This window comes from Rhinopithecus roxellana, chromosome 4 (genome assembly GCF_007565055.1).
Source record: "Rhinopithecus roxellana isolate Shanxi Qingling chromosome 4, ASM756505v1, whole genome shotgun sequence".
Classification (NCBI taxonomy): Eukaryota; Metazoa; Chordata; class Mammalia; order Primates; family Cercopithecidae; genus Rhinopithecus; species Rhinopithecus roxellana.
The window spans coordinates 166,265,888-166,278,153 of record NC_044552.1 but is presented as its reverse complement, the minus strand read 5'-3'; the positions used below and the strand labels follow the sequence as shown (position 1 = coordinate 166,278,153).

At 38.5% G+C, this 12,266-nt stretch overlaps 1 protein-coding gene across 1 annotated transcript in view; it reads left to right on the top strand.

Moving 5' to 3' along the window:
• MCM9 (minichromosome maintenance 9 homologous recombination repair factor) overlaps window positions 1-12,266 on the top strand; it is a 126,263-nt gene that overhangs the window by 11,525 nt on the left and 102,472 nt on the right. Inside the window, 4 exon segments of the mRNA XM_010353248.2 lie at window positions 1,384-1,465; window positions 5,689-5,889; window positions 10,001-10,126; window positions 11,686-11,805. Of these exon segments, the coding sequence (XP_010351550.2) occupies window positions 1,384-1,465; window positions 5,689-5,889; window positions 10,001-10,126; window positions 11,686-11,805 (529 nt within the window).

Here is a 12,266-nt window from a genome sequence, read left to right as displayed (position 1 = left end):
CTCCCTCCCTCCCTCCTTCCTTGCTTCCTTCCTTCCTTCCTTCCTTCCTTCCTTCCTTCCTTTTTCTTTTTCTTTTTTTTTTTTTTTTTTTTTTTTTTTTTTTTTTTTTTTTTTTTGAGACGGAGTCTTGCTCTGTCGCCCAGGCTGGAGTGCAGTGGCCGGATGTCAGCTCACTGCAAGCTCCGCCTTCCGGGTTTACGCCATTCTCCTGCCTCAGCCTCCCGAGTTGCTGGGACTACAGGCGCCCGCCACCTCGCCCGGCTAGTTTTTTGTATTTTTTAGTAGAGATGGGGTTTCACCGTGTTAGCCAGGATGGTCTCGATCTCCTGACCTCGTGATCCGCCCGTCTCGGCCTCCCAAAGTGCTGGGATTACAAGCGTGAGCCACCGCGCCCGGCCCCTTTTTCTTTTTCTTTTTCTTTTTCTTTTTCTGAGTTTTGTTGTTGTTGCCCAGGCTGGAGTGCAATGGTGTGATCTTGAGTCACTGCAACCTCTACCTCCTGGGTTCAAGCATTTCTCCTGTCTCAGCCTCCCGAATAGCTGGGATTACAGGTGTGTGCCACCTTGCCTGGCTAATTCTGTATTTTTAATAGAGACAGGGTTTTGTGATGTTAGTCAGGCTGGTCTCACAACCCCTAACCTCAGGTGATCCACCCACCTCGGCCTCCCGAAGTGCTGGGATTACAGATGTGAGCCACCACACCCGGCCTCAACCATTCTTAATACATGGCTTCTCTTCTGATGATTGGCTGTGGGCCAGGATGGTGGCTACAACTCCATCACATGTGTGTTGTAGTCAGAGAACAAAAGGCAAAGTTGCCTACCACCTAACCAATTCTCCACTTAAGCAGTCTCCTTGCAAGTCTCTTGCATTGTCTGCTTATGATATCTCATTAGTCAGAGTTCTATCATATGACCATATCTATGTTCAATGTTCAAGGGAACCTGGGAAATACAGTCTTTGTATTAGGCACATGTCCACATGGAATAAAACTAGGGTTCTGTTATTAAGGAGTAATCATAGGAACTGGGTGATTTGTCCCAGGTCTTTTGATTAGTGATCAGGAAAGAAATACCCTTCTTTTCTAGATAAAGTTAACTTTGTTATTAAATTTCGTAGTTGTAGCATACGTTTCCTTTGACCATCTGCAAGGTAGATTATGTAGATTATATTTGGAGATATTTTCCATATTTGTATTTTATTTAGTGAATTCTTAAATTGATAGTAGACATAGTTTTCAAGAAAAATTACTTAAATCCCCATTATAATTAAATTGAATGATATACCAGAGAAATAGAAATAGTAATTTCAAGTACTGCTAGACTTCTGGATACTTAACATGTATTTAAGCATACTCAGAATCTGTTTTCTTTTCTTTGCTAGGTTCAAAGGCTATCTGTTGGAAGTATTCCACGATCTATGAAGGTTATTCTGGAAGATGACTTAGTGGATAGTTGCAAATCTGGTAAGAATGAATTTATTTTTAGCTTGTGTAGTGGGTCCTAAAGTACTGATTAGGAAAAGCCACTTTTTATCTTCCCAAGATCACAGGCAAGGGAAATGTAGGGCTTTAATTGCTCATCTTGAGAACAGAAACTGGCATGCAGGTAGGAAGTGATAGCAGGAAGAGAGCTGGGCTAGACCTGTACAACAGCAGCTAGTCCAGGTGCTTGTTTTATGAATGAAGAACTGACTCACCTAAGGTCACTTAGAGAGTTATGTAGCATAACTGGAACATGAATCCAGAACCACTGATGTCTAATTTAAGGCTCTTTTCAGTGCACTATAGCTTAACAGCAGGAACTTTAAAAAAATGTAGTGGATTCAGTGGGCATTTTTATAAAATGAATTAGAGAATGCGACTCTGTGAGATGCTGCTGCATGTCTTATTGGTACCTAGAAGAAAGGACATCATTCCTGTGTGCTCTGTGCTGGTGACGCCATGATAGGAGTCACCGATTTTGGTCTGCTGTCTTCTGAGGGTCCTCAATGTTTTCATTGGCTGATCACCTGAATTGGGAGGGAACTTAAAACCCATACTCAATGAAGAACTATACATGTTTAGCATGGAGAAGCCTGAGGAAGGACATGACAGCCAACTTTCAATAGTTAGAAGACTGTCACATAGAAATAGAATGTAATTACGGAAGATGCTACTGGGTTTCAGTGGGATAAGCCACAAGGAGGTAGATTTCGACTCAATACCTAATAATTAGAGGTGTCTAACATGGGCCTTGGATGGTGATGAGTTCTTTTTCTCATAGACAGTCAAACACAGCATATACTGTACATTGTTAGGGATTTAGGCCTTACAGTGGCAGTTGATCTGGATAATCTATAATGTTCCAGGCAATTTAAAGACTTTCTGAGCCTTAGAACTGTTCTGGAAATCTGAGAGCTCCGAAAGCCTGATTGTTCCACTGTCATTCTGAGTTTATGTTTTACTCTTTAGGCTAACTAGACTAGTCCTAAGCTCTCCTTTGTCCCTCTCAACTCATCGTATTCCCTTTCCTCACTGGGGAGACTAAGAAGAAATCAAAAGTATTTTTTGTGGAAGGGTGATGTTTTAGTCATTTTGGGCTGTTAGTCCATTCTTGTGTTGCTATAAAGAAATACCTGAGACTGGGCGATTTATAAAGAAAAGAGGTTTAATTGGCTCACAGTTCCACAGGCTGTACAGGAAGCACGGTGCAGACATAGGCTCAGCTTCTTCTGAGGCCTCAGGAAGTTTACAATCATGGCAGAAGGGAGAGGGGGAGTAGGCATGTCACATGGGGAAAGCAGGAGAGACAGTGGGGAGGGAAGAGGTTTCACACACATTTAAATGAATAGAGCTCATTCGAACTCAGAGTGAGGGCTCCTTTATCACCAAAAGGATGGCCCAAGCCATTCATGAGGGATCCACCTGCATGATCCAGACACCTCCTACCAGGCCTCACCTCCAATACTTGGGATTATATCTCAACATGAGATTTGAGTGGGGACAAATATCTGAACTGTATCAGGCTGCTCTAACAGATCACCGTAGACTGGGTAGCTTCAACAACAAACATTTATTTCTCACAGTTTTGGAGGCTGGAGGTTGGAGATCAGGGTGCCAGTGTTCGGATTCTGGTGAGGGACCTCTTCTAGGGTGCAGATAGCTGATGTATATGAACGTACAGTTGTCTAAATAGTATACTAATGAGATAACAGCTTTGATTATGGATTGCCTGCTAAGCAACCCCAGAATATGTCAAAATACCTTGCTCACATAGGACTAGATTTTAACCTAAATCTGTAATATCTAAGCAAAGCAGTTCTTATATAAGCTCAGCCTGAACATGTAGATATCCTTCAACTGAGAATAAGATCTTTTCATGCAGTTCATCTACACTGAATTATTTCTGTACTAGAAATAAGTCTTAAGTTGTTTTTCTTTCAAATGTCATTAATAATGAAGGATGGAGAGAAGCAATCTATCAATAGCTATTTTTTCATATATCCTTAGCTCTAAACCTCTGTGGGAATCAAAAAACATAAATGGTATATAATCCTTGCCCTTCAGGAATTTACGATCTAGTTAGGAACCCACTTCGGCATGTGCAGAGTAATGAAGTTGGAGGTTGTGTGCTGGTAAATGTCAGTGCAGCAGGAGATCCGACAGATGGGTCTGACTGGGAATGGCTACAGTAGCAAAGATGCCACAGATTATGTAGGGGCACAGAGAGACTGGATTGTAGAAAACTAAGAATTTTAGCTTCCTGAAAACAACATTGCTTATAACATTACTTTTGAAAAATACAGAAGTTTAAGGTGAATATCTATTGCCTTGGACTATCATGTATACCTCACAATTGTTCTGGTGATTATATGAATCTTCCATTCATTAAGTATTTGAGTAAAGAAAACACATATATATTGAAGGGCTTTTAAGGGTATTAATTACTTTACAAATGTAAGGTAGATTTAGTATAAGAAAAGCTAATATTTATTGAGCAATTGCTGTGTTCTAGATATTGCATTAAGTAATTTATGTACATTATCCAATCTAATTCTCACTGTAGTACTATGATGTAAATATAATCATTCACATTTTGTGGGTCAAGAAACAGGCTTAGGAAGGGTAGGTAATTTGCCCAAGGTCACGTAGCCTGTGAGCAGTGGAGCTGGGATTTAAATCCAAATCTGATGAGGTCAGTACTCTTGGCCATGCTTCAGTGCTCTATATTTTCCACATAATCACTGCTTATTGACATTAGATTATTACTTATGGGTCATATATCTAAACGTTAAGTTCCTCATTTAACTGGTTTAGAAACAACCTAATCTATTAAAATGACCATCACAGAGAATTGTTCCATGTGCTTATGCAAAGTTATCCCCAATCATTTTTACCTAGAAATTTGGAGTCAGACAATATAGTAAATGATCATCATTCCTGATTGGATTTGAAAATCATTAAGTAGTAGCTTAGGAAAGATCTTGGAAACTTGTAAAGCACTTGCTTAATGTGTTTGTAACCATTTAGTATGAAGTTACCTTAAACTAGAAATGTGCCTCTATTCTGTGCATTGGCACTACCAGTTCCATGCATTTAGCATTTTCCTTTAGGAAATCAAAAACTATGCAGATTACTCATTGAAATTTAGAGAGTGAAAGGCATTTTTCATCAGCACATATCATATAATTGGCACAAAGGCTTGGAAATGAAGAATTGCCTGTTAGTTCTGAGACAGTGTTTATTATGCAAAATATAAATACCAGGATTGGGGTTGGGGCACGTCCAATACCCTGTGTTCAACAAGATTAAAATTTGGGGGGATAAGGATTATGATTTTTTTCATGTTTTTTTTGGCCCACTTTCTCCAGTACCAAAATATCGAATGCCAAACATTTGTATATACTTGTTAACTGAGGCATTGCATTGTATGTTGTAATAAGTACAGATGGCAGTGTTAGGCGAGTGTGCCTATAAACTACCAAGGGCCTCGTCGGAAAGTCTATAAAAGTTGCTTCTGCCTACCAGGAATGGTGGGAGAGTTTCCTCAGGTAGGAGAGAACCATCAACAAGGAGCAAGCAGGATTGTATCCTGTGCTTTCATATTTTGTGGGAAGGAGCTTTGAAGTAGAACACGTATTTATTTGTTTCTTAGTTTATTGTTTCTTTGGTTCATTAAAAAAGAGGAGGGGCAGTGAGTAGAATATTAACAAATGAGTTAAGTAAAAATGAACATGTAAGAAACCCAAACTACCTGCCAGTCATCACAACGTTGTCTCTTTTCCTGACTCCAAATTATAGTTTAACCTTCTGGCTGCAGTTCCCACATCTCTTCTCTAAATGAGAGCTAAATGGTTAGAGACTCAGAGGACGAACATTTCACCCAATGTAACTATGATGAATGAATCATCCAGTAAACTATTTTTCCAGTGAAAAGTAATGATTTGGTATGATTATCATGTAGCAGGTTATGAAAAATAGGAAATACTGACTTCAGCTTTTCACTTCACAGATACAAATAACTGTGAGCGACAAAAGTCAAGAATCTGGGGTGTTATTCTGCCCCTAAATTGTTTTCTGGATGAGTGTACACATTGTAAACTCTAGTAAGGGAGTGATTTATTTCTGATGTCTGGTCCTTTGTCATTTTGAGTCTGTGCTCAGCATGCAGGATGCTACCACTGGACTCACTTGGTGCTTTTTCCTAGGTGATGACCTCACTATTTATGGGGTTGTAATGCAACGGTGGAAGCCCTTTCAGCAAGATGTGCGCTGTGAAGTGGAGATAGTCCTGAAAGCAAATTACATCCAAGTAAATAATGAGCAGTCCTCAGGGACTGTCATGGATGAGGAGGTCCGAAAGGAATTTGAAGATTTTTGGGAATACTATAAGAGCGATCCCTTTGCAGGTTTGTGTTTAAGGGCTAAAACTGATTATTATGAATGGTATTACATGCAGTGGTTAAATATGATGTCTGTGATTTGACAGTCTTATATGCCGCATAACTCGATGGCTGAGTTTAAAGGGTAGGATTAGTGAGTACCTCTAGCTCTCGTCTCCTTTTGAAGCCATTTTCTGCCATACTCTTCTATTTAGCAAACTGCCTGGAGATATTCCATTTCTAACTATTATTTTAAACACCTCATACACTGCCAAACAATTTCAGAGTTTCCTATCATATCAATTAAAAATATAGTTCTTTAAAAAGACAAAACTCTTAATATTATGAACCCTCATCCAATTAAAGCCATTGTTTCTCTTTGATGTATTTTCCATGATAAAGATAACTTTACAGTATTTTGGCTGAAGATTTTAAAATAGGGAATAACTAGGAAAAAGATGAGAGATAGACGATGCAGACAATAAGCTTTGTCATCACAAGCAAAAATTTTGACTGTGACATTCAGGTATAATTACAAAGAATAAAACATCACAGCCATTGGGCTTATAGTGTATTTTATTGATAAATCCCGAGTGTATAAAGTGCCAATTAAATCTTCAAGTGCCTGTTTTCATTTCTCCATAGAGACATCTTCTGAGAAAAATAAACTGAAGCCAGTAATAGACATTTCTAATAACACTCCCCTCAAATCTAAGAGATATTGATTACCTTATTCTTAAATCACATGCTATATTAGATAGATATTATTTTAAATAATAAGGCTTCTGGCTGGGCGTGGTAGCTCATGCCTGTAATCCCAGCACTTGGAGAGGCCAAGGCAGGTGGGTCACTTGAAGTCAGGAGTTTGAGACCAGCCTGGCCAACATGGTAAAACCCTGTCTCTACTGAAAATACAAAAATTAGCCAGGTGTGGTGGCGTGCACCTCTAGTCCCAGCAACTTATGTGACTGAGACAGGAGAATTGCTTGAGCCTAGGAGGCGGAAGTTGCAATGAGCCAAGATCATGCCACTGCACTCCAGCCTGGGTGACAGAGCGAGACTCTGTCTCAAAAAAAATAAAAATTAATAATAATAATAATAAGAAGAAGAAGGCTTCCATTTCCCTAAATAGGAACAGTTTGCTTTTATTTTATGGGAATTTTATTTTATTTTATTTTATTTTTTGCATAAGTGTATAGCACATTAGTAGCTCCTGTTCTTTTATCTGATCTGTATAGAAAGAAGCAAATGTTCTCTACATTATAGATTTATGAAGCAGGCACTTTAAGAATCATACATTTTTAAATGATTTTTTAAATTAAAATGCTTTTTTTTTTTTTTTTTAAAGTAGACAGGGTTCTCACTATGCTATATTTCCCAGGCTGGTCTTGAACTCCTAGGCTCAAGCAATCCTCACACCTCCATCTCCCAAAGTGCTGAGATTACACTGTGCCCAGCCTGAACAGCCTGAAAATGGTTTCTTAGGATTCTATCCTTATAAAAATTTGTAACTCTTCCTTGGACCACTGTTATTTATTACAGTGTCTCAGCTCAGTTCTACCTCTTTAACAATGAAGGGAAGGCCATCATATGGTACTCTAACTAGATCTTCAAACGTGCTTGGTGCTGGCAATTAATCTGTCTTGTTTTAATTAGGCTACTGTTGCATGAACCATTTATTGGATAAAAGGCAGAAGTAAATATAATAATCTTGTGAGAAATATAAGAGTAGGAAGATAGCAAGAAAATGAGGCAATATTTCTCTTGTTAGTGTGAATGAATTCTCTCTTAGTTTCCTATGGACTAGCACCAGTGCACTGTATTCCTCCATTTCAGAGTGTTGGTGAGTGTGCTGGAGGGAGGAGAGGTGAAGTTGGGAAGGTGTATCCAACAGAACATCTTCATTTTGCTAGTCTAAAGCTGGAGAATGCTTCGCTGCTCAGCACTTGAAGGTTGACTTGCTTAAGACCTGATCCTGTGGGTACTGACTAGAATGAACCTAGGGGCCTTATTCTGATCTGCTGTGACCTGAGGAATTCCTTGACCCTGGTGCTTAGATGTTAGATAGAAACCCAGATGTAAGGGTTGGAGTGTTTTGGGCCATCTGAACCCACTTTGGGGGTGACTGACGTATCTTTACTTCTGAGATTACTGAGGGCCTACTAAGTTCTCTTCATTGAGATGACTGAGGGCCACACAAGAGTAGATAACTAGGCCTTTGCCACACTATTGACATGGTCTAGAACTAGAAATTTGGGAGGGAGGTGAGGATGGGGAAGGTATTGGTGCTAATGCATTTTCTTCCATGTTAGAGCCATGAGAGCTTCTGCTGCCATGATCCAAGGAATCAAGCTTTTCAACTTAGACAACAAATTTAGGATAATGGCCCTTCCTTTTTGCTTCTCTCTGGGACCCCAGTCCTACCTTTGTAGTCTTTTTTGTTGACTACAGTGTGAGGAAATCTTTAGATCAGAAAGATGCTCAAGTGATACAGGTAATAAAATAGCTAACAGTTACAGTTAAGTAGTTCTCACTATATGCCAGTTATTATTTATCTGTTGTACACTTATCAACTCCCTTGATCCTCAACAATTCTGTCTTGATACCATTATAATCTCCATTTTACAGATAAGAAATGGAGGCAGAGGTTAAGAAGCTTGCCCAAGGTCAGACAGTTGGTAATTAATAGCACTGGGATTTGAATCCAAACATGACACCAGAGCCTGTCCTCTTACCACAGGGATATGCTTCCCATCTGCATGTTACTCAGTAAAATTGGCTCTAAGTTTTGGCTATGTAACTCTCAGATCAATTTGCCTACTCTTGAACCTGTTTGTTGGGGCTATTTCTTCTTTCCTTCCATGTGTAATCACTAGATTCTGGTCACAATTTACCTACCTGCTGTCAAGTCTTACCTGCTTGGATTCCTGACCTTTTCTCTAGGCTTTCTACTTTGAAACAGGGAGGGATTCCTTTGGCAAATAATGAACTTCCTGGATTTACTAAGTCTTCTGGTTCCTTTTTTACTAAAAGATTTTCTTTCTTCACCATTTCTGCCATTGCAGGCCACGTCATCATAGATTAGTTGCCACTGAATCAATGTTGATTCATTACAAAAAGTAGCCTTTGTGTATAGGGCTATAAGTCGTGGAAAGGCTCAGGAATGGCTTGTTGGAATTCCATAGGTTGATTAGGCCAATGACTGAATGAAATACCTGCTTTATTCATGGAAGAGAAAGGCAGATTCTCAGATTTGGTGCATTATTTCTGAAAACAGAACCCCAAACAGTGATATTCTTTTATTTAAAGCACATGATCAGAAGAATTCAAGATCTCATGCTTACACTGCTGGGGTTGTGGTGTGCAGTGATTTTCTTAATGCCTCGATGCCCCTGTTACTTTGTTCCAGATGAAACAGAATTTACCAGAATGCTCAGAGCAAATGCTGAATTGACTTGGAGGGTGGATTTTTTTACTTATTTCTTCTTATACCTTTGGAGAAGCTTCATGAGCTCCAGCTACCTCTGTATTTAAAGATTACTGACTTGTATGATCTGACTCATTATTTCTGAGATTGAATGCCTTCCTTTTATTTAGGCAGTGGAGTAATGTTACTGAAATTACCACATAGAAAGTACATACGGTGGCTCATACCACTCATAAGTGCTGGGTGGTAATCCCAGCACTTTGGGAGGCCAGTAGGAAAGGATCGCTTGAGACTGGGGTTGAGACCAGCCTGGGCAACATAATGAGACCACATTGCTCCAAAAAAAAAAAAAAAAAAAAAAAAAATTAGCTGGGCATGGTACTGTACACCTGCCATCCCAACTACTCAAGAGGCTGAGGCAGAAGGATTGCTTGAGCCCAGGAGTTTGAGGCTGCAGTGAGCTATGATCACGCCACTGCACTCCAGCCTAGGTGACAGAGTGAGACCCTGTCTCAAAAAAATAGGACATTTTGAACCAAAACAAAGTTATTTCCTCCTTTAATCCTGTTAGTCATTTGGAATTGGACCTCCTGATCATTTCACATAATAGAGTATATTTAAATGAGGATGGTCAGATAGGAAAGGAAAGGAAATTTCAGTTGGGGTTTCTTGAAAATTATTGCCGATTTCTGATCTTTCTGCTTTTCCTAGGAAGGAATGTAATATTGGCTAGCTTGTGCCCTCAAGTGTTTGGAATGTATCTAGTAAAGCTTGCTGTGGCCATGGTGCTGGCTGGTGGGATTCAAAGGACTGATGCGACAGGAACACGGGTCAGAGGTTAGTACCTATTTAGAAATTTTGAGTAATATTGACACATGGAGAGAAGCTAGAACTTTTTCTTTCCCAAATAAAAACTGCTTGTTGGGTTTTATTTTCCAGTTGTAATCTTTTAAAGCTGACAGTTGTCTGAATATCTCATACTTAGTCTAGCATCTATATATTAGAAGCTACTTTATAGAGTTCCAGAAAGACTGAAAGAAGTTACATTTTTCTATGGCATATACTTTTGCTATAGCCTATAAGAATGCCACAAAATAAAATTGTTTCTATTACTGTGTTTTTTGTTGGATCGCCGGTCTGTTTTCAAAAGGAAAAAGATTAGAAATAGTGCATTTTAATGTCTCCAGTCAGTGTCTCTCCATCTGTGGCTGTCACTGTGTTCCTCTTAGACTGCTGCTTTCAGTCATCTGCCTGCTGATTCCCCTTCTGCTGGTAGATAGCAAATGTGCCATCTGCCATGGGGTGCTGCTGCAGGTCACACCTTCAAGAAAAGATTACTCTTAAGTGTATAATTATGTCCAGATGGCAGAAAGCTCTTTTGCAGCTAACACACTTAACCAGAGTCTGGCATACGGGTTATTATGTCCCCGTATGTGGGCCATAACCAAAAATTAAACCAAAAGACTAAAAGGACATTATTATAAATCAGGCTGTTAGTAGAGACTCGAAAACCATATAGTACAGTGTAGAATAGTAAGTATAAGGTGTACTTATATGTTTTGATCACCTACTGTTTTGCAAGGCACTCTGCCAAATATTGAGCTTAAATAGGGGTTTCCTATTAATGTATTTAGGAAACACTTGAGTATTGCTGAATAAACTTGGTCAGTGAAATGATATGTACCACATGATATGCACATGTTATTGATGCTACATTTGCAAAATGAGTACTTATTTTAAGATACATATTTCACTAAGTTACTAAATGAACTTTCCATAAATGAAAAGGTCTTAACTGTTAGAAACATAAGTAATTTGATATTTATAAAGTACTTGTAAAATCCCTAATACTTCTAAGTGCTTAAATAAAAATAGAATAAAATACTCATATGACTTGTATGCAAGGATTTAATCATAGTAGTTTGGTATTTAAAAATAGAGTAAATCAGAAACTTTATAAGCCAAAAATTTTTTATTTGTTTTTATAGAGATGGAGTCTTGCCCAGGCTGGTCTCACATTTCTGGGCTCAAGTGACCCTCCTGCCTTGGCCTCCCAAATGCTGGGATTACAAGTGTGAGCCACCATACCTGGCCCAGATATTTTTTAAAATGTTAAACATAGGCCTAAACATCTGGAAATAGCACATAATTTATTAATAGAATTTAGATTCTATGTCACATTTAGTAATCAATTAAGGATTGTTATGACAGTTAACTTTCTAAAGATTTTCTAGTTAAATCCTTTCTCAAACAACCCTATGGAAACGTACACAGTAAAAACACTATGTAAAATTTTGTTGGCATTCCAAATGGACTCTTTTCTAATTATTCTTAGTTCATGGCCCTTTTATAGAAATTATAGAAATTTAAAACTTCACATATTTGCTTTTTCCTAGGTGAATCTCATCTTTTATTGGTTGGAGATCCTGGCACAGGGAAATCTCAATTCCTCAAATATGCAGCAAAGATTACACCGAGATCTGTGCTGACCACAGGAATTGGATCTACTAGTGCAGGTATTCTATGTGACAATTTCAAGTAATGTAACATTACTTCAGAAGTTAACATAATGTTTCTTTCTAAGGAAAAACTACCTATAATAGGATAAATTCCAAGCTAATGTTTAAGTTACTGCTAAAAATGGAAGGAAATATGCAATGTTATTTTGGTGGCTCTAAGAAAATATCTTGAAAGCTCCACCTTCACTTTGCATCTTAGTTTTGAACAATCCTATTCAATTTTCTTATTCTCTAGTAATTACCTTCATACTTTTATGCAGGAAAAAGTCCATATCATCTCGCATTTTATGAAGACTCAGCAACCAGAATGTTAGACTAAAGAGGGGGATATTTCACTTTACCAAGTAGATACATGGCATACAGCTTAAGGCATGTTCATGCTTATAAATCTGATAGACAACAGTAGCGCCTACTGAAATTTCTTAGGTAGGGAATGTTTATTAGTATTTGGAAAATAT